At 43.1% G+C, this 23313-nt stretch overlaps 1 protein-coding gene across 1 annotated transcript; it reads left to right on the top strand.

Annotated features, from left to right (window-relative positions):
- Positions 1-319: 319 nt before the first annotated feature.
- Positions 320-22917, top strand: LOC310790224 (uncharacterized protein; the record flags this gene model as incomplete). The annotated part of the gene is made up of 11 exons (XM_083651897.1): positions 320-618; positions 9019-9438; positions 9655-10113; positions 10803-11066; positions 11212-11380; positions 11598-11833; positions 12231-12374; positions 12893-13240; positions 14851-15120; positions 21047-21130; positions 21282-22917. 11 exons carry the CDS (start codon positions 320-322, stop codon positions 21346-21348), a joined length of 2760 nt encoding a protein of 919 aa, XP_083508023.1. The 3' UTR covers positions 21349-22917.
- Positions 22918-23313: the final 396 nt, after the last annotated feature.

The raw sequence follows: 23313 nt of genomic DNA, 5'->3' as shown, positions 1-23313 counted from the left end.
AAATCTACCTCACTAGACAGTAGCTATAAGGACATTTCTTCTTGATCGATGCATTCTATTTGTACTTAATACAAATGCATTTACTACTTTCTCTTTACTGATTTCTCCTCCTGTTTAAGACAGACATGTCTGCCTATTAATCCATAATCATCATTCTCACTGTTCTAGTTGTTTAGATGATGGGTTCAATAGAGCCAAACAAGTCAAGTTCTTGGGGAATCTCTTCTCTCAGGCAGCAGAGAGAGAACAACAGACAGGAGAGAAGATACTAGAGCGGTTATCATCAGTGTGCAGTTACAACACATTCCCTCTCAATGAAATGGATGAAGAGGATTATGAAAAACAGTACTATCAGTGTGACTTCCTACTGGACCTGTACTCCCATGTGAAGGACTATGAGGCTCAAACAGGCAGGAGTGTCCTTCCAGCATTACAGTCAGTTTACCAGTCAGCTCCTGCAGTCTGGTCCATCGACCTCTCACAGAGAAAGGCCTCCCTTCTCCTGGAAGTGCTGAAACTCCAATCAGGAAAGAAACCAGTGAAGCTGAGACGCTGGTCAGATGAAGAGAGTGAAGTGTGGAGTTTCCTACAGTGTCTGCCTCACATCTCACAGCTCAGGTAAATTGATTGTAATTCATTCACATGATTTCAGTCTACGTATGAAAATCTACTTCACTAGACAGTATAAGGACATTTTACTAACACAGACCACACCATAGTTCGAACGAAAGATCATTTATTGTGAGTGTTTGGGTGTGAATGGGGTGGAGGTGCGGCAGCATCTCTTCTTCAGGAACGTGGTGTGGCTGTGTCAGGAACCCGGGGGTTGAGACTCAGGGTGGGGGAGCGTCTTTGTGAAGCTCGGCTTCACAGGATGGAGTCCCGGCTCCATCAGCCCCCGTGGTTCCTGTGAGCAGAGGATAGAGATGCAGGATTATGCAGCCCTGACTAGCATGTCTTTAGCTGTTTGTGGGAGGAAACCAGAGTACCTGGAGAAAACCCACGCAGGCACGGGGAGAACATGCAGACTACGTGTGTGCTGCCCGTAATGGAGGAAGAAACTTAGGGTAGGGGGGAGGGTCGTGATGACTGAGGCAAATGGGGGGAAGAGGGAATATGGTCATGTTTATATAGCTATGCTACAGGTGATTGAGTTGATAGCACACAGGTGAATGAATCAGTGAGGTGATTGAATTGATAGAGCGCAGGTGAATGAATTAGTGAGGCGCAGGTGATTACATGGTGGAGAGGAGCTGGTGTGGTCTGAACTTCAGTTATCACAATAACTCCATTTATTCTTGATTCATGCAATGTGTTTGTACACTAATTAATTAGGCATCTCGCGCAGTACGCGCGCTCGATTCCTAGGCTCGCCCTGCAGCTAACATTCTCACAACCCCCCCCCCCCCCCACACACACACACACACACACACACACACACACGCACACACGTATCAGCGGGCCGTGAAGTCAAGTTTATTTGTATAGCCCTAATTCACAAGCATGTCTCAGAGGGCTTCACAGAAAATATGTCTAGCTAAATCTAGCTGACACAACAGTAGCAATTACAGTAGTAATACTAACAAGATTTAACAATCATATGATAGAGAAAGGCTGAGAGAAGGGGAGAAAAGGGGGGTGGGATGTGGGGGAGGAGAGAACAGGGAAGGGAGGAGGTGGGGAAGGAGCAGGGGGAGGGAGAGCAGGGTGAATGTGAGAGGAGAGAGCAGGAAAAGGGAGGAGGTGGGGAGGGAATGGGAAATGTGGGGGAGGTGAGAGCAGGGAAGGGGAGGAGGGGGAGCAAGGGAGGGAGAGCGGGGGGATGTGGGGGAGGAGAGAGCCGGGGAAGGGAGGGGGGAGGGAGGGAAAAGGAGGGGGGAGGGAGGGGAAAGGGGGGGTGGTGGGTGCATGGAGGAAAGGTGCAGGCTCCACAGCTCTGCAGTCCGCACAGAAGACGCACCATGCCAATTGCGCACAAATAGAGTCTCTCTCTCTCTCTCTCTCTCTCTCTCTCTCTGTCTCTCTCTCATTCTCTCTCTCTCTCTGTCTCTCTCTCTCTCTCTCTCTCTTTACCTCCTCCCTCTCTCTCTCTCTCTCTCTCTGTCTGTCTCTTTACCTTCTCCCTTTCGCTTCCTCACGGCCCGGCAGCAAATGCTTTAACTGCCTTTAAACATCAAAATGCAGATTAAAACATGGTGACAAATCTACATGAAGTAATATTTAACATTGTCCTATTAAAGAGTCTGCCTTTCAGTTCAGATTCCAAAAGATATAAAGTGCATTTTAATATTATTATTTTTTTCTACACTGTACATTGTGATGTAAATTGACATGTAAAAGGTCAGTGATGTGATGTTTTCTATACCAGTGATGTTTTATATTTCAGTTTTTGGTTATTGAGGCTGTCCCTTTATGTTTTGAACCCTCTGCAGATTCACTGTTCTTCAGAATCAAACAAGATCACTTGTAGAGGAGAGAAAGAAGGAAACATTTCTAATGAATCTGTGTCTGCAAGCAGCGCTCCATGAGAGGACCACCATACAAAGTGTGATAGACAAGGTGTTTTCACTCTCTACATGTTGGCATGAGAAATGGGACTTCCTACTGGACCTGTACTCCCATGTGAAGGACTATGAGACTCAAACAGGCAGGAGTGTCCTTCCAGCATTACAGTCAGTTTACCAGTCAGCTCCTGCAGTCTGGTCCATCGACCTCTCACAGAGAAAGGCCTCCCTCCTCGTGGAAGTGCTGAAACTCCAATCAGAAAAGAAACCAGTGGCGCTGAGAGGCTGGTCAGATGAAGAGAGTGAACTGTGGAGTTTCCTACAGTGTCTGCCTCACATCTCACAGCTCAGGTAAATGGATTTGTAATTCATTCACATGATTTCAGTCTACATATTAAAATCTACCTCACTAGACAGTAGCTATAAGGACATGTATTCTTGATCGATGCATTCTATTTGTACTTAATACAAATGCATTTACTACTTTCTCTTTACTGATTTTTCCTACTGTTTAAGACAGACAGTGTCTGTCCATATTATTTGTTCTCTATATGATGCAGAAATCAAATCATGGCATAATTCATTCTCACTGTTGTAGTTTCCATAATGGGGGCGAATGCTCAAAACAAGCCAAGTTCTTGGGGAATCTCTTCTGTCGAGCAGCAGAGAAGGAACAACTGACAGGAGAGAAGATACTGGAGCTGTTAGCATCAGTGTGCAGTTACAACACATTCCCCTACCCAGACCGACATAATAGAGATGAACAGAGTGATTTCCTACTGGACCTGTACTCCCATGTGAAGGACTATGAGACTCAAACAGGCAGGAGTGTCCTTCCAGCATTACAGTCAGTTTACCAGTCAGCTCAACCTGCAGTCTGGACCATCGACCTCTCACAGAGAAAGGCCTCTCTCCTCCTGGAAGAGCTGAAACTCCAATCAGAAAAGAAACCAGTGGCGCTGAGAGGCTGTTCAGATGAAGAGAGTGAAGTGTGGAGTTTCCTACAGTGTCTGCCTCACATCTCACAGCTCAGGTAAATTGATTTGTAATTCATTCACATGATTTCAGTCTACATATGAAAATCTACCTCACTAGACAGTAGCTATAAGGACATGTATTCTTGATCGATGCATTCTATTTGTACTTAATACAAATGCATTTACTACTTTCTCTTTACTGATTTTTCCTACTGTTTAACACAGACAGTGTCTGTCCATATTATTTGTTCTCTATATGATGCAGAAATCAAATCATGGCATAATCATCATTCTCACTGTTGTAGTTTCCATAATGGGGGCGAATGCTCAAAACAAGCCAAGTTCTTGGGGAATCTCTTCTGTCGAGCAGCAGAGAGGGAACAACAGACAGCAGAGAAGATACTGGAGCTGTTATCATCAGTGTGCAGTTACAACACATTCCCTTTCTATGAAATGTATATTGATGTTGTTGAGAAAAAGGAGTCTCAGTGTGACTTCCTACTGGACCTGTACTCCCATGTGAAGGACTATGAGACTCAAACAGGCAGGAGTGTCCTTCCAGCATTACAGTCAGTTTACCAGTCAGCTCCTGCAGTCTGGTCCATCGACCTCTCACAGAGAAAGGCCTCTCTCCTCCTGGAAGTGCTGAAACTCCAATCAGAAAATAAACCAGTGGAGCTGACAGGCTGGTCAGATGAAGAGAGTGAAGTGTGGAGTTTCCTACAGTGTCTGCCTCACATCTCACAGCTCAGGTAAATGGATTGTCATTTGTTCATATATTTAATATCTACATAGAAAAATTGTCAATAGATAATAAGATATAACTAGAAGGTCTACATTTCCTAACGAAAATGTAATTGTGCTTGCTGTCCTCGCCATGCACCGCCTGGCTTGCAAGGTCTCTGCCCATGCAATTAGGGGGACTAATGCTGCCTTCCAGACACCTGGGACGTGGGTGTTTCCCAGTGGAAAAGTCCCAGTCCCCACCTTCAACACAGTATTTCTCCTATAGGCTCAGAGTACATCCGTCCACACCTGTACCAAGTTTGGTTAGCATCGGACGATCTTTGTGAAATAGGCCCCACCCACCGAACTTTGGAAGTCGATTATATCGCAACGGTGCATTTTTTTCAAAAACCACAAATCAGTGTTGTGCAGGACAGTCCCCACATGATGTGTGCGTTGGTTTGGTGAAGATTGGACAAAGTTTCAAGGAGAAATCGCAAAAAAACTGTTTTGGACAAAATGCAAAATGGCGGAAAATCTAGTCAGACGGAAATGGGCGTGGCCTAGTTGAGTAGATGCAGGAGGACCCAAGGAATCCAGGGAAAAAAGAAGTTTGATGATAGACCCTACGGTTCAAAAGTTATGGACCAAAAGGTAAGGAGGGCTGTTATAGCGCCACCATCAGGTCGATTGGTGTCATTTTTTCGGGGATAGTAAAAGACCCCTCTGGGAACCTCCCTACAAGGTTTGGTCGCTCTATGCCATATGGTTTCTGAGATACAGCTAATGGAATGCAAGCTTTTGCCAGATTTATCTAAACACAATGCAAGTCAATGGGGGAAAAAATGGCGCTTAATGGCGAATAGCGGCCAAACTGCTTTCACAAACCCTTAGAAAAGTCATAGCACACATGTCCTCAATAAGCCGGTCATTTTGAGGTCTGGCATGTCTATGTGGCGCAAAAATTGTGGGAGTTATTACGTGCAGAACTTTTGTGGCGGATGGAAGAATAATAATAAGTATGTCGGACTTTAAGATTGTGCCTTGCTTGTCAGCAAGCACAATAATAATGGGGGACTTTCTAATTTGTGCCTTGCTTTCAGCCAAAGTGTCAAGTGTCATACAAGAAGGAAGGCTGGCCATAATTCCAATGAATCAGCACTTCCTGCCGCCCTTCAAAATAAAACAATTTAGAAGGAACAGGTCCTGAATGCTGCTATAGCGCCCCCTAAAGGCGAAATGACACAATATTTGTCCTATAGGCTCAGAGTACATCCGTCCACACCTGTACCAAGTTTGGTTAGCATCGGACGATTTTTGTGAAATAGGCCCCACCCACAGAAATGTGGAAGTGGATTATATCGCAAGGGTGCGTTTTTTTCAAAAACTTCCAAATCAGTGTTGTGCAGGACAGTCCCCACATGATGTGTGCGTTTGTTTGGTGAAGATTGGACAAAGTTTCAAGGAGAAATCGCAAAAAAACTGTTTTGGACAAAATGCAAAATGGCGGAAAATCTAGTAGACGGAAATGGGCGTGGCCTAGTTGAGTAGATGCAGGAGGACCCAAGGAATCCAGGGAAAAAAGAAGTTTGATGATAGACCCTACGGTTCAAAAGTTATGGACCAAAAGGTAAGGAGGGCTGTTATAGCGCCACCATCAGGTCGATTGGTGTCATTTTTTCGGGGATAGTAAAAGACCCCTCTGGGAACCTCCCTACAAGGTTTGGTCGCTCTATGCCATATGGTTTCTGAGATACAGCTAATGGAATGCAAGCTTTTGCCAGATTTATCTAAACCCAATGCAAGTCAATGGGGAAAAAAATGGCGCTTAATGGCGAATAGCGGCCAAACCGCTTTCACAAACCCTTAGAAAAGTCATAGCACACATGTCCTCAATAAGCCGGTCATTTTGAGGTCTGGCATGTCTATGTGGCGCAAAAATTGTGGGAGTTATTACGCGCAGAACTTTTGTGGCGGATGGAAGAATAATAATAAGTATGTCAGACTTTAAGATTGTGCCTTGCTTGTCAGCAAGCACAATAATAATAATAATAAGTATGTTGGATTTCAAGATTGTGCCTTGCTTGTCAGCAAGCACAATAATAAGATATAATATGACAGCTGCTGGTATTTCGGCCCACATGTAGGAGGTAATTTTACAGTTTTTTACAGATTATGAAATTTCAGATTGTAAACTTTCAGATGATGTGTCACACATTGTAACCTGAAAAAAAAGGAGATATGCTTATTTGAGTGTTCACACTCCTAAAAGCAACATTCAGAGATAACGGCCCTCAAAGTTGTAGAAGCTTTTCACACCTAGGCAGCCAGTGAGGGGGAGTGGACAACAAGGACTTTTATTGAACAAGATACACTTATTTACTGATTCTAAAACAGCTGCATTTTATGTGGAATGGATAGTTCAAAACCTAAACTTGTGTATTAATGGAAAAAAACGAAAAACAAATTATTGTTTTTTTCTCCAAAAAATAAAGTATTTTCTCATTTTCTGGGAATTACAATCGGCCTACATGAGGTACCTTCTCCCAGGGCGTATCATTTATTCTTGATTGATGCATTGTATTTTTATTTAATGCAGATTTTTTCATTAGTCTCTTTACTGATTTCTCCCTACAGTTTACCCTACAGTTTCAAGTTTCAAGAGTTTCAAACTCGCTGCACCCCGCAAACATTCTCAGAACCCTTCCCCCCCCCCCCCCGAACACACACACACACACACACACACACACACACACACACACACACACACACACACGTATCAGCAGGCGGTCAACTCAAGTTTATTTGTATAGCACTAATTCACAAGCATGTCTCAGAGGGCTTCACAGAAAATATGTCTAGCTAAATCTAGCTGATACAACAGTAGCAATTACAGTAGTAATACTAACAAGATTTAACAATCATATGATAGAGAAAGGCTGAGAGAAGGAGAGAAAAAGGGAGTGGGATGTGGGGGAGGAGAGAACAGGGAAAGGAGGAGGTGGGGAAGGAGCAGGGGGAGGGAGAGCAGGGGGAATGTGAGAGAGGAGAGAGCAGGCAAAGGGAGGAGGTGGGGAGGGAATGGGAAATGTGGGGGAGGTGAGAGCAGGGAAGAGGGGGAGGTCGAGAAGGAGCAAAGAGGAAAGAGCAGGAAAAGGGAGGAGGGGGAGCAAGGGAGGGAGAGCGGGGGGGTGTTGGGGAGGAGAGAGCAGGGAAAGGGACGGGGGAGGGAAGGGAGATGGTGGGTGCATGGAGGAAAGGTGCAGGCTCCATAGCTCTGCAGTCCTCACAGAAGACGCACCATGCCAATTGCACACAGATAGTCTCTCTTTCTCTCTCTCTCTCTCTCTCTCTCTCTCTCTCTCGCTCTCTCTCTCTCTCTTTACCTTCTCCCTGCTGCTTCCTCGCAGCCCGGCAGCAAATGCTTTAACTGCCTTTAAACATCAAAATGCAGATTAAAAACATGGTGACAAATCTACATGAAGTAATATTTAACAGTGTCCTATTAACTCATTGAGTGCCAGCCACTTTTGGAGAACGGACGCTCCCAGTGCCAGAGTTTCAGAGCTTTTTTCAGTGATTTCTCGAGGCCCACAGAATATTGTGTGATATTACTATGTAAACACCGAACAGGCAAAAAGAACGATGAGACTCTCTTCTATCATCAGCAAAAACAGGTTTATTGATATAATTTTCCGTTCTTTAGTTAACAGCCGGAGAAGATAGCTTGATTTAACCAAAAACAGCCGTTTTTTTCTAGAAGCTCAGATAATGAGCCTTTTGTGAAATTAAACATTTCAAGCAAATCACTGACTCTGAAGCTAATTTTCTGATGTAGTCACACCTCAAAAATAATTTCCTTCAATAAAACAGTGAAGGCCAGGGAATTTTGTTTGGCAGAATAATATTTTTTAGCTGCAACCAGCTGGCCCCTGCGTGCGCTGCTGGTTGCAGCTTCTTGCTGGTCCTGATTTGCTGCTGGTGGGCATCGGATATTCTGGCTTGCATTTGCCAATCCTGTCCTGCTGTCTGGGTCTGTCTGGGTCAGTGTTGTGTGCTGCTCTGCGTGCCCCCCCCCCCCCCCCTCCCCCTCAACTGCAAACCCCTCCTCCGTAGGAGTGTCTGGTGGCTTTCTGCTGCGTTTGCTGTGCACAGTGAAGGGTGCGCTACATCCAGCTTTTTTACAGCATTCCGCGTGTGTTTGTCACCGGCTCCCATGCTTCTAGTTGAGAATAATAACAACTCCACGGCTGATCATGCGGATGGGCTGTCACAGCGGACACGGAGGAGCTCAATTGTGGCAGCAGATTGGCTGCTGCAGGCACAGCTAACGTTACGCTTCATGCATATCGATGCATACGGATGCGATGCGATTTCCGTTTCCCCAACGACTTCTCTGTTTTTGCCTCAACTTTCTCTAATCTGGAGAGCACTGTCGCCACCTAATGTCTGTAAAATAGGTTATACACATCCAATAGCTAGAATATTTGTACAGGAGATAAAGGAGGCTTTGATCCACGTCCCACCGTCAAAAAACGTATTTGACGTCGATCGACGTCCTTGGCACTCTACGTCACTATTTACTTTGACGTCGATCGACGTCCTTGGCACTCAATGAGTTAAATAGTCTGCCTTTCAGTTCAGATACCAAAAGATATAAAGTGCATTTTAATATTATTATTTTTTCCTACACTGTACATTGTGATGTAAATTGACATGTAAAAGCTGAGTCATGTGATGTTTTCTGTGATGTTTTATATTTCAGTTTTTGGTTATTGAGACTCTCCCTTTATGTTTTGAACCCTCTGCAGATGCACTGTTCCTCAGAATCAAACAGGATCACTTGTAGATGAGAGAAAGAAGGAAACATTTCTAATGAATCTGTGTCTGCAAGCAGCGCTCCATGAGAGGACCACCATACAAACTGTGATAGACAAGGTGTTTTCACTCTCTACATGGGCCTATGAAGAGGACTTCCTACTGGACCTGTACTCCCATGTGAAGGACTATGAGACTCAAACAGGCAGGAGTGTCCTTCCAGCATTACAGTCAGTTTACCAGTCAGCTCCTGCAGTCTGGTCCATCGACCTCTCAGAGAGAAAGGCCTCCCTCCTCCTGGAAGTCCTGAAACTCCAATCAGAAAAGAAACCAGTGGAGCTGAGAGGCTGGTCAGATGAAGAGAGTGAAGTGTGGAGTTTCCTACAGTGTCTGCCTCACATCTCACAGCTCAGGTAAATGGATTGTAATTCATTCACATGATTTCAGTCTACAAATTAAAAAAATCTACCTCACTAGACAGTAGCTATAAGGACATTTATTCTTGATCGATGCATTCTATTTGTACTTAATACAGCTGCATTTACTACTTTCTCTTTACTGATTTCTCCTCCTGTTTAAGAGAGACGTGTCTGCTCATTAATCCATAATCATCATTCCCACTCTTCTAGTTGTTTAGATGATTGGTTCAATAGTGCCAAACAAGTCAAGATCTTGGGGAATCTCTTCTGTCGAGCAGCAGAGAGAGAACAACACACAGGAGAGAAGATACTGGAGCTGTTATCATCAGTGTGCAGTTACAACACATTCCCTTTCTATGAAATGGATGATGATGATGATGACATCATTCATGTAAAACGGTATCAGTGTGATTTCCTACTGGACCTGTACTCCCATGTGAAGGACTATGATACTCAAACAGGCAGGAGTGTCCTTCCAGCATTACAGTCAGTTTACCAGTCAACTCCTGCAGTCTGGTTCATCAACCTCTCACAGAGAAAGGCCTCCCTCCTCCTGGAAGTGCTGAAACTCCAATCAGAAAAGAAACCAGTGGAGCTGAGAGGCTGGTCAGATGAAGAGAGTGAAGTGTGGAGTTTCCTACAGTGTCTGCCTCACATCTCACAGCTCAGGTACATCAGATAGAAATATGTTAAATACACACTAAATAATAGCATGTTGCTCAGTTGAGGCTTGTCACACACAAACATTTGCATCACATAAACACTAAATCGGTAATAATAGATGAACAATATTCCCCAGCTCAGTACATTTTCAGCAACATAGTTATACTATATAGTCTATATGACATCATGACATCATGATACAGACAGTAATACTGAATTAATTGCACCGTATATGGTCGCTTTCAATTTTACCTTTTGATTCCTGCATTTTGATTAAACCATATATTCCACAATAATGTTAGACATTGCACAAACAGTGGTGTACAGTACATAATCTATTGTTATGTATTCCTCAAACTAAAACACTGCTTATCAGAATCAGAATCAGAATCAGAAAGACTTTAATGATCCCCAGGGGGAAATTGGGACAAGTTACAGTAGCTCGCTCACATAACACACATAGCATAAAATAAAATACACAGTAGTAATGCGATAGTAAAATAAGCAGAATAAGAAGAAGAAAGAACACAACATAGCATGGGGTAAACGGTATTAAATGCGATAGGAGCAAAATAGTGGAGAACGTCTAAGTAAGCAAATATGTAGAGCAAGTATACCTTACGTGCCAATTGTCTTTATTGCACACTGAACTTACTGTATTATTTGACATTTCATTCCATAATGTCCTGTTTTAGCTGTGATCCAGGGTTCTTCCAGCGTGTGTGTAAATCCATCTGTGTGAGATCCAGAGAGGAGACCCTGCAGTTGGCCTCTCTCCTCCGGCTCCTGGGTTTCACCCTGGAGTTAACAGGAGAGTTACCCAGGAAAACCTGCCGGTCTGTGGGGAGAGTTCTCGGGCTCTGTGGCTCCAGTGTGGATCTCATCCTCACACCCAGCAAGATCTCTCTCAAAGCAGCCTCACTGCTTTTTAGACATACATCACAAATACACAGTCTCAGGTATCAGGTCTTTATGTCATTATTGAAAAAGGCTTGTTCTCTTTACTCCTAATAATAATGTTATACCCACCGTGAAAATCATATTGTGTTAAATCTATCAGAGGTGTATATCAATCAGCGATTATGTTTTTTCTTTGATTTTCAGATTGTCTGAAGGCATGGCACTGCTACTGTTTCGATTAGTAAGAACACAGAGAGTGACCTGTCCAGTGGCCATTGAAGAGCTGTCCCTTGTCCTAAAGAGGAGCCAGCTCTCAGACAGAGTATTGTTGAGGGTTGTCAGTAGTGTGGCGTCCCTACTGAGATACTGGACAGTCAGATGTTTGGACCTGACTGAGTTCTCTATCCACACCCACTTTCTCATGACATTGCTGCTTCACCATGATCCTCTTACAATCAAGTAAATCTCTTTGCTGATCCATGAGTGCACTGAATAATGTACATTATAATATTATTTAATATTTTTCATAAATATGTTAATTAATTTGTATGTGTCCTTTGATCTGTGACTTCCTCAGACTGTGTGCACAGCATTTTCAGAAGCTACTTGTCCTCATACATGAGATCCAGGACAAGGAGTTGACTCAGTCTTTCTTGAGGAAGGTTGGTGGAGACCTGACCTCCTGTTCTCTGGACTGGGAAGTACTTCACTATCTGCTGCAGCAGCCATCAACTCAGACCATCACTGTTGACTTGAGGAAGACCAGGATCGCAGAGAAAAGAATCAGAGATCTTCTTCCCTTTCTGGACAGGATTCAATTGAAAAGGTGAAAAAGCTTTATTTGCTCTTCACTGGATAGAGAAATACATTTGATCCAATTTGATCATTTGATGTGTCTTGTTATGTGTCTTTTATTAGTAAACTGTTGTGTGGCTTATATAGAAAATATCCTGTGTCTATTGATGATAAATTCTCTCTGATTTTAAATGGTGCTCTATAAATAAAGTATGCCTAATAGAGTAAAAAGATATGTTACTAATCAAACAAACCCCATGTAAATGTAGTGTCAATATATCCAGCTGTTTACTAAATATACTGTATGCTTTCAGACCCAGTCCCAGCTTGGTGTTGTCTGCCATCAGAGAGATCTATAAAACACACACCAGTCACTGTATACCCAGTTTACTGAGGTCATTAGATCATGTGATCAACCTGACCTGCAGACAGCTGGACACAGTGGACTGTGCTGCTCTGCTCTTCACCCTCCGACACAGTGATGGAGTCAAACTCAATCTGCTGTGGACCTCCATACCAACAGGGGGAGTAGAGTCCATCCTGTTCAGACTGGAGAAAGTCTCTCATCTCAGGTCAGACGATAGTACTAATTTAGTAATGCTATATCACTATGTATGTGTGTACAATGTTGAAAGGATCATTACTTAACAATACATAGGATATGATATGACTACCTCTGGTGTGGTGCTATTTAGGTAGAAACCAACTGTGTACCTGTAAGTTATCAGGTTGGCACCTCCCATCACAGATGTTTATCACCTCCAAAGGGCTCAACAGTAGCTTCTGGCATCCCAGAACAGTCTGCCTCCACATCAGCTGTCAATATTAAACAGAAGTGCAGTGACCTTACTATCCAGTAGCCTACTTTAACCAAGTTCACAACATTACCCAACAATTCATGCACTTTCTATGGGTCTCAAATATGTAGAATAATGGAATGTCTGACCCTGCAGCCTTCAAAACATAAATATATTTAATTGAATGCATCATAGGTGTGTTTTTGTCTTGTTTAGTTGTGTACCTGAATACTTTATTGGTTGTTGACTGAAATGGTAACATTGATCATATTTCTGCATAATTTTTATACCAGTTTTGACAGGAATCTGCTGCTGAGGTTCCTCCACTGCTGCACTGCCTCTATAGACCAGCAGGGGGCAGCAGCAGATCTGCTCAGGACTCTACAGCACAGGCTGGATCTGTCCGGCTCCTCCTGTGTGGAGCTGTCAGAGCATGAGCGAGGGGAGGCTCTGTGTCTGAGTGCTGCAGACTGCAGGGCCATCTCCACTGTGCTGAGACACAGCAGCCAGGACACACAGCTCAACATCTCCACTGTGCTGAGACACAGCAGCCAGCACACACAGCTCAACCTACAAGACTGTGAGGTGGAGGACAGTGGACTGGACCTGCTGTTCCCTGTCCTGCACAGAGTCCACCTGAGGTGACAGCATGTATTAAGCATTATTTTATCACCAATGAGTGAAGGGTTGCAGGTTCGAGCCACCGTGTTACCTCCGGCTTGGTCGAGTGTCCATACAGGCACAATTGGCCGTGTCCGCAGGTGGGAAGCCGGATTAAGGGTATGTGTCCTGGTCGCTGCAGCGCTAGTGCCTCCTCTGGTTGGTCAGGGTGCCTGTTTGGCGGGGAGGGGAACTCGGGGGAATAGCCTAATCCACCTACGTGCTACATCCTCGCTGTCAGGAGAAAATAATCGGTTGGCGATTGCACATGTATCGGAGGAAGCATGTGCTAGTCTACAACTCTCCCCAGATGGGAAGATGGGGTGGAGCAATGACCTGGACAGCAGGAGAATTGGCCAAGTACTATTGGGGAGAAAACGAGAAGGGAAATACAGAAAATTCATGGAGGGACCTTCATCTTAACACATTCACTGCCAGCCGTTTTTTTTTTTTACTGTAGGTAGGTTCTGCCAGAGGGTTTTTTTGAGGATTCTGGCTCATCTTTCAAGACCCGAGGATTCTTTTCTGCTAAGATTTTGTGAACACACAATATCTCAAAATAACTAATAGAATGTGTGCTTTCTCTGTCTAAAAGAGTTAGTTTGTAGAGTTAGTAGTTATGTAAGCATTAGCAGTTGAATACAGCATGGTTTCAGCATCAGAAAAATTATTCTGAGATAAACGGCTTTTTGTGAAATTCGATAGAACAGTCACTTTAACCATTCATTTTTGGCATCAGTAAGACGTCAGACATCTAAACAATAGTTTTGAACAGTAATTTCCTCCATAACAGCAGGAAACCCCCCTCTGCTTCCAACTCCTCCCTCCGTGTGTGTTCTCCTCCTGCCTCCCTGGCTCTGCAGCGGGCGTGTCACAACGAAGTTGCTGCTGCTGCTGTGCCTGTCTGCGCGGCCGCTCTTTGAGGAAGTCTGGATGGACTCGCTCGCTTCTTGGAGTTTTGGTTGAGAGCTTTGATGAAGCTTTTGCGATTCTGGTCATATTTATGCTGCGTGTTTCAAAGTGTGTTCCACCCGTAATCTATTATGCAAATTTGCAATCCCGCACCGCCAGCAATCAGCGCGAAAACGAAAGCGTTTTCGCCAATCCATTTTCATGAGAATGGCTTCGTCACACTGCTTTTTGCTTGCCTTCCTCTAGTCAGGAAAGCACTGTCGCCACTTAGTGGGTCGGTGGAATGGGTTGTACACGTTGTACACGTCCAATACTTATATAAGAGATGTAAAAGGGTTAGATGCACATCCCACCGTCAAAAAAACAAAATCGAAATTTTTTTTGACGTAAAAACACGTCATTGGCAGTGAACGGTTGGATTTTGTTTGACGTAAAAACACGTCATTGGCAGTGAACGTGTTAACTTGTACATTGTTGTTAGCTTCTATTTCTTTCCTTGTAAAATTTTATGTATTTTTTTTTTTTTTGCGAGAATTGGCAAAAATGGCAAGTCCGGCCACCCTAACTAACGGTGTCAGTAATGCTTAGGAATTTCAGATTCTTACACATAGGGTCTTTAAAGTTGATGTCTGTTTCAGCACCGTAACGTTCTGCTCTTTGCTCTGTTTCTCCCCTTCAGCTGCAGCAAAGCTCTCCTCCTCCAGCTGCTGTGCCTGGTGCCTGGGAGCAGTGACCGGGACACAGTGAGGCGAGCAGAGTCCCTCTGTGGAGCTCTGGCTGGACAACTGGACCTCAGTGAGACCAGACTGGACCAGAGGGCCTGTAGAGCTGTGGCTCTGATACTGGATCATTCTGAAGGGCTGACAGAGCTGGACCTCAGTCACTGTCACCTCACTGACCAGCTGCTCCAGATGCTGATCCCACACCTGCACAAAGCACAAGTCCTGGAGTGAGTCTGCTTGAATAGAGATGTAGTGGCAAACTAAATCAAAAATCTTCTTTTGCCACTCTTGTAAACTTTCTTGCTTGTGGTTTCCAAAAGGCAACGTTCCACATAAGGTCGCGGCCACACTGATCCCTTTTGTCTGTCCGTCTCCGTTCATTTCAATTTACTTTCAATGAGAGCTGTCCGGTCAGTTGGTTGGTCGCCAATGGTCGGTTAGTTGGTCGTTCAGTTGGTTGGTCAGTTGGTTGGTTGGTCGGTTAGTCCACAAAAAGTTCACCACCCTTAAAGGAGAATTTCGTTTTTTTACACCACGGTCCTCATTTCCAGCTTAAAATATGATGTTTTCTACCCACAAATACTTTTGGGTTCATTCGGATCCCCACAGAAGATTTGTCGCACCGAGTACACTCCTCAAACACTCAAACAGGCTAGAACGAGAGCCTGCGGGGCATGCTGCTTACGCTCTGTAAATGACACTTTTTCGGTCAAATCGCGGTTCGTTATGGTTGTAAATATAATTATGAGAACATGAAATAGATATCTAACTAACCGTCCTCTGCTCCCGAGTGCCGACAGCCCACTCCGTTTGCTGTCCGGGTGCCCCGGATGTGCTTGGGAAGATGCAGTGAGAAGCGCTTCTGTTTGTTTACAGTAGAAGAAGAGAAACCACAGAAGAAGTACATAAGCACTGCAAGCCCATCCGGGGCAGATCAGAGTTGAGTCGCTCGGTGATGTTGTTAGCTTAGCTTCTAGCTTGGCATTATTATAGATATCTGATGTCAAGATTATGGACGTTTCAATTCCATTACCGCTCGTGTGGAATCATGCCACATATCGACAACAACAGCAGCGGGAGATGTTATGTGATGGGCACCCGGACAGCAAACGGAGTGGGCTGTCGGCACTCGGGAGCAGAGGACGGTTAGTTAGATATCTATTTCATGTTCTCATAATTATATTTACAACCATAACGAACCGCGATGTGACCGAAAAAGTGTCATTTACAGAGCGTAAGCAGCATGCCCCGCAGGCTCTCGTTCTAGCCTGTTTGAGTGTTTGAGGAGTGTACTCGGTGCGACAAATCTTCTGTGGGGATCCGAATGAACCCAAAAGTATTTGTGGGTAGAAAACATCATATTTTAAGCTGGAAATGAGGACCGTGGTGTAAAAAACCGAAATTCTCCTTTAAGCTAGTCTCTTAAAACAGACGTGTTGGCTCCCGCAATTTGCTAATGCATCCGCCTACCCATCTGTTCTTCATGGAGGGGAAAGTTGGTCAAAACGGATGTAAGGCGGGACATCCGCTCATTTCTCCAATCAGCTGCCTCGGTTTTAGTTTAGACATGTTGCGATTGGTCGAATATCAAACTTCCTTTCATTCTGAAGTGTTTTTTTTCTTTGGAAGATGACAACTTCCTCCGGCCAAATTTTAATGGTCTGCGACTGGCTAAGTTGAGAGACTGTGGCCCCTATTCTCCCACAGGCCTTCGGCGCTAAAACGGGCCTTCGGCGCTAAAAAACGTGCCTTGCGCCTGCCTCGGGAAGATATCAACATGGCTTTACGCTGCCAAATGCGCTTTAGGCCGAATGGGCGTGGCGCAGTCCCTGAATGGGCGAGAATGGGCGTTTCGGCGTTAAATATCGGCCTAATGATATCTTCCCACCTGGCGTAAATTTAGCGCTTTGCGCTTTTGAAAACCAGGCCTATTCAGTGCGCTGGTTGCGTGGAGCGATCCCCTCTGGCTCCCCGCTGTCACCCTTCTCTGTGTCACTCTCTCCCTCTCTCCTCAGTCTGACAGGCACAATACGACTCTCTCTCTCTGACTCCCTCGCTCAGACAGACACAACACACTTCCCATAGGAAAAAGCAGTTGTAAGTTCACTGCCTGGCATGTCCCAGCATGCATTGTGGTACTCCATTTCGCTACTAAATAGCAACCAAATGAGCCGAAAACCTATATAAAGGTAGATCTAAATAATGTGTAATGGTAACACAACCTGCAATTGTAGAACATTTCAATATTGGACCAAATAAAACATCGAAATGAAAACACCACCCTATGTGAAACATATATGTCCTCCTGGGCCTATAAATATCCCTTGTCGATTTAATGTGATTTAGATAAGTGACAGCGGAACGCGCTTCTACTGTCATCTGCTATACTGTGATGTCCGCTCCAATAACTTGGCCCTACTTCACATTTAGTTTTACAATAAAAACACATTTATGCAATGACTTTACATAATGTAGGGTATATTTACGTGCATCATCCTTCCTGCAGCAGGCGAGAGAAAATTATATCTTTCTGGACAAACTTTCACCAATCTAATAGGCTATATTTTTCTAGCTGATGCATTTAGAACATTCTTTTCACTTTGATCTTGCTATAGTGTAGGGTATTTACATGCTTGCAGTATTTAAACTGCAGTTAGATTGGTTTGAGAAGCATAATAATATGGAATAATAGCCTATATATGGAGCAGACAGACTGGATGAAGGGACGGGGGGGGGCAGAGCGCTTGGCTTTGTCTGGTTTAACCGGATTTGTCCAGGAATTGGAGCTTAAAAGGCAAGCGTGTGACTCTTTACTGCAATTCTCCAATGAGCGGACTATGCATAATTTTACGCTTAAAAGGCGTGGTTATAATGGTTGAGGCTGCGTGTAGCGCCGATACCAAGATAGCGAGTGCGCTGGTCCACACCCACTTACTGCGCTAGGCGGCCTAGCGCTAGGCCTTAAACGCAGTTTCTACACCAATTGCAACGATAGGGCCCTGTGTGTGTGTGTGTGTGTGTGTGTGTTAGGGGTGGGACAAAATATCGATACTCACGTGCGATACGTTATCGATACACTGGACCCAAGTATCGATATGTTTATTACATTTTTTTTTTTTTTTTTTTTTTTTTTAATAAACAGGCTAAAATATTATGCTGTGTGTGGTAGTTGAAACATAGTTTCAAGTTGACGTTTATTTATGTTTGTAGTTGAAACAAAAACATAAATACTGTAGGCTACATGAATGGAAATGTTTGATCATTAATATCTACAGTACTTTTAGAAATTATATAGGTAGGTAGGTTACAGTGGCGGACTGCATAATCGGGCACGTCGGGCAAATGCCCGGTGGCCTGGCCTGGCCTGGCCTGCCAATTTTTTTTATTATTATTTTTTTTTTTGCAGGCCAGGCCAGGCCACTCACTGAACAGCAGGCCAGGCGCCGCCTACTGGTTTACTAGTGGTTTTATTACTTTATTCAGGTTTAAAGTGGGTGCATCTCATTGTAAAATTGGACTTGGCCCAAATTGGGCTTCAAACGGCCCAAATTGGCCTTCAAACGGCTCAAACCGGGCTTCAAACAGCCCAAATCTGGCTTTAAGCGACCCAAATCTGGCTTCAAACGGCCCAAATTGGGCTTCAAACGCCCCAAATTGAGCTTCAAACGCCCCAAATTTTTCGCCGCCGCCCTTCGGACGCCGGCACACACGTCGGCCCGTATCGGCCTGGCCTGCTTGGTATCTAATGCCCAGCCTGAATTATGATCCCAGTCCACCCCTGGTAGGTTATATAGGTTTTCTTGTTTTAATAATAATAATAAAAAGACTTAACTCATTGAGTGCCAATGACGACAATCGTCGTCAATTCAAATAGTAACGTAGAGTGCCAATGATGACGATTGTCGTCAATTGCGTTTTTTGACGGTGGGACGTGGATCAAAGCCTGATCCATCTCCTGTGAAAGTATGGTGGATGTTGAATGTGTAAAAGCTATTTTACGGACCCATTAGGTGGCGACAGTGCTCTCCAGATTAGAGAAAGGCGAGGAAAAAACAGAGAAGAAGTCATGGGGAAACGGAAATCGCATCGGTATGCATCGATATGCATGAAGCATAACGTTAGCTGTGCCTGCAGCAGCCAATCTGCTCCCACAATTGAGCCCCTCCGTCTCCGCTGCGATAGCCCATCCGCATGATTAGTTGTGGAGTTGTTATTATTCTCAACTGGAAGCGATGGGAGCCAGTGACAAATACACGCGGAACGCTGTAAAAAAGCTGGATGTAGCGCACTTTTCAGTGCAGAGCAAACGCAGCAGAGAGCCACCAGAGACACTCCCACGGAGGTGGGGTTTGCAGTTGAGCGGGGTGGGGCACGCAGGGCAGCATACAACACCGACCCAGACAGCAGGACAGGATTGGCAAACACAAGCTAGAATATCTGATGCCCACCAGCAGTAAATCAAGACCAGCAAGAAGGTGTAGCTCTGCGCACGCAGGGGCCAGCGCTGCTGGTTGCAGCTAAAAAATATTATTTTGCCAAACAAAATTCCTTTGTTTTCACTGTTTTATTGAAGGAAATTATTTTTGAGGTGTCACTACATCAGAAAATATTAGCTTCAGAGTCAGTCATGTGCTTGAAATGCTTCATTTCACATTATCTCAGCTTCTAAGTTGAAACGTCTGTTTTTTGTGAAAATAACCTATCTTCTACTGCTGATAACTAAAGAACGGAAAATGATATCAATAAACTTTTTTTTGCTGATGATACAATAGAGTCTCATCGTTCTTTGGGCGTGTTCGGTGTTTACATAGTAATATCACACAATATTCTGTGGGCCTCGAGAAATCACTGAAAACGCTCTGAAACTCTGGCACTGGGAGCATCCGTTTTTCAAAAGTGGCTGGCACTCAATGAGTTAATGTGTAACTTTTCCTCCGTGGTATCGAAAATGGTATGAGTGAGTGAGTGAACTCTGAGAGAGTTCATGTCAATTCTGCTAATAAATACATAATCCCTGCTTCTTGCCTTTTAGGGGTATTTTTTTCTCTTCAGTTACACAGATATCGTGATGTATCGTAGGTTAAATTTCTTCCAATATATCGATTATCGCAGAATCGCTGCATCGTGATAATATCGTTATCGAGGGCCAAGTATCGTGACCATATCGTATCGTGAGTTACCCCACGATTCCCACCCCTAGGGTGTGTGTGTGCGTGTGTGTGTGTGTGTGTGTGTGTGTGTGTGTGTGTGCCTGAGTGCATGCCTGCGTGTGTGTGTGTGTGTGTGTGTGCGTGCGTGCGTGCGTGCATGTGTGTGTGTGTGTGTGTGTGTGTGTGTGTGTGTGTGTGTTTTCATGCCAGTTGACTAAAAGGGGGCAGTGGGGGGCACATTTTAAAATGCATTGATTGGTGGCAGAGCAGAGTAGGGTGGGCTGCTCCTGCCATCCTGCATTTCAGAAAGTTGCAAATGTGGTCACAGCTATTGTGAGTTTGTGCTTGTTTAGTGTTGATGTTCCAAAACAGCCCAACAGACAGAAATCTATCCATTAGTCACTGTGTGTTTTCCAGTGGCCACGGCCTAAGCCTTCTGTATCTTATATGGCAAAAACGGGGCAGGTGTGTAAAAAAGAAATACCGTAGACGACTTATTCGACAAAAGGTGTCAATTACCAAATGAAATGTCTCTGCATGGCGTCCTAGTCTATGGATCTGTTTTGATTCTGATCTTAAACACTATCAGGTCTATGGTGCACACAAACACATACAAGTTGCGGGCGGATACGGTTACGCTCAGAAAACTGTTGCTTCACATCCTGCTCCATTGAATACCTTATTCCTACTAGAGCGCATGCATACTGATGCACATATAGAAAAGTATTTATTTATGATACCAGGACAGACTAATAGAGCACAGATAAGCATCTTAGATGAAACACTGCTACTGTAGATAAACATGATTGAACGTCACAAATCAAATGTTAAACATTCTAAATTACATAATGTAAAATGTAATATTAGCACAAGATTAAATTACATATAAGTACAACTAATTCAACTGAAGCACATTATGCTAAATAAACCTGATGTATCTTCTGCATGTCTGATTATAATCTAATATCTTGCTTTGCTCTCTTGTCTTTTATTTGTGTTCTAGTCTGAGTCACAATGAGATCACTGATGCTCTGACTGACAGTTTAGTCCAGCTGGTCTCCATCAACACCTCCATCCACACTGTGCGGTGAGTGTTTTTTATGCATCTTTAATATATATATATTTGTATTGCCAGACTTGCAGATCAATCATTTGTGAGTTTAGATGAGTAAACTCTGTTACACATTACTCTGGCTGATGAAGTAAAATTTTCTCTATCTGCTCTGACATCTTCTTAGAGTCTTCAGCAACAGCATCATGGACAAAACCCCCTTTCTGAAAGACAAACGCTTTGAAATATGGTGAACCAATCATCAGCAGTCTGTGGTCCAAGCAAAGGAAATGTGCCGAAATACGTCATGATTATGGAACAACTTGTAAAACTTGAATTTTTTGTCTAAACTTGTGACAGCTACATGACTGCGTAACATGATACATGCAACTATTTGTGACAACTATTGTTATTTTGTATTTTTCTCATTTAAATGTTGCAGTCTAAACATACTCTGAAAAAATCTTCATCTTATATTGTGGATTTTCTTTTTAAATTCTTATTGTATATATTTTAATCCTCATCACGTAGCCTATCTGTAAAGTGTTGATATGAATACAGATTAAACAAGTATATTTTATGTAAATGTAGCCAGATGTGTTAGATATCATTTTCCACTGAGGGTTAAAATATTTTAATTTTTTACTATTAACAGCATGTATTTAATTTATAGTATGTTTTTTTTTAAATATGGTGAACCAATCATCAGCAGTCTGTGGTCCAAGCAAAGGAAATGTGCCGAAATACGTCATGATTATGGAACAACTTGTAAAACTTGAATTTTTTGTCTAAACTTGTGACAGCTACATGGCTGCGTAACATGATACATGCAACTATTTGTGACAACTATTGTTATTTTGTATTTTTCTCATTTAAATGTTGCAGTCTAAACATACTCTGAAAAAATCTTCATCTTATATCGTGGATTTTCTTTTTAAATTCTTATTGTATATATTTTAATCCTTGTCACGCACCTGTAAAGTGTTTATATGAAGACAGATTAAACAAGTATATTTATGTAAATGTAGCCAGGTATGTTAGATATCATTTTCCACTGAGGGTTAAAAGATTTTTATTTTTTTACTATTAACAGCATGTTTTTAATTTATAGTTTTTTTTTTTTATTGTAATGTTTGAATTAATTACATAAGTGAAATGTACATGCCAGTAAGATACAGTTTGCTGAGAGAGGGTCCATTTTAAGTTTATAATTTGGACACTATAGTGTCACGATCGAGTCACTGTTATTTCTGCCATGGCTCTTCATTGTTTTGGCGTAACCTGGTGATTCTGGGAGGGATGCATTGTGTAAAATAAATCTGTAAATATTGTAACACTTGTTAAAACATGCGTGTACAGTACTGTAAGTAAATAACTGTTAGTTAGTTACCATATTTGAACTGAATGGCATGTTTTAGAAGAGACTGATGTCACATGTATTGGATAATGCTGGAGCAGCTGACCAGTGTGTTCCCATGTGCATGACAAGGTACGGTCAGTGTGCATAAAGTGTGTTCCCATGTGCATGACAAGGTACGCTCAGTGTGCATAAAGTGTATGCTGTTGGACTTGGTCACTGGGGAAATGAAACAGCTGCTTAATTAACCTGCAGTACTGTGGGTTTTATGCATATTTATATTTATATGCCTATTTTGTGGAATTGTGTTTTATTTGAGTAGCATTTGCAAACTGCCATGTTGTTGTTTTAGTATTTTTGTACCTGTGATTTTGAAGCAGTAATCCTCGAAGCTAAGGCTGTTGTTGTAGAGTTTACATTGTTGTTGAAACATCAGTTAAATCTGGTACAGTTGGAGATCCATGTCATGCCCTCTTCCCAAAACCTACATTTCATCAATAAAAAGTCCAAAGAACTAATTGTGTTCTGTCTGCTACTCAATTCCACAGCTACACAAAAGTGTTATGTGTAATTTACCTTTGTGCATTCACATGTGATGTCTGCAATAGTATTGTACAGTATGTTGTTAAATTCAAAAATAAAGGTAAGTAAGTTGAAAATTAGTATCACAAGAAAACTAGAGAGATACAGGTTTTTCACCATTATTTCTTTCTAATATATTTTCATATTGTGCATATTTTTCTTCATATTTTCCATTGATTTACTTTGTGCTGAATCCTATTATTTGCAGCTTCTTCACAGAGATCAATACAGTTTAATCCTGAATCGAATATAATCCAATACAATTTAATCTAATCTTTTT

This window comes from Poromitra crassiceps (assembly GCF_964638095.1).
Source record: "Poromitra crassiceps genome assembly, chromosome: 15".
NCBI classification, from domain to species: Eukaryota; Metazoa; Chordata; class Actinopteri; order Beryciformes; family Melamphaidae; genus Poromitra; species Poromitra crassiceps.
The sequence above is the reverse complement of the archived record's forward strand: the minus strand, read 5'-3'. Positions and strand labels throughout refer to the sequence as shown.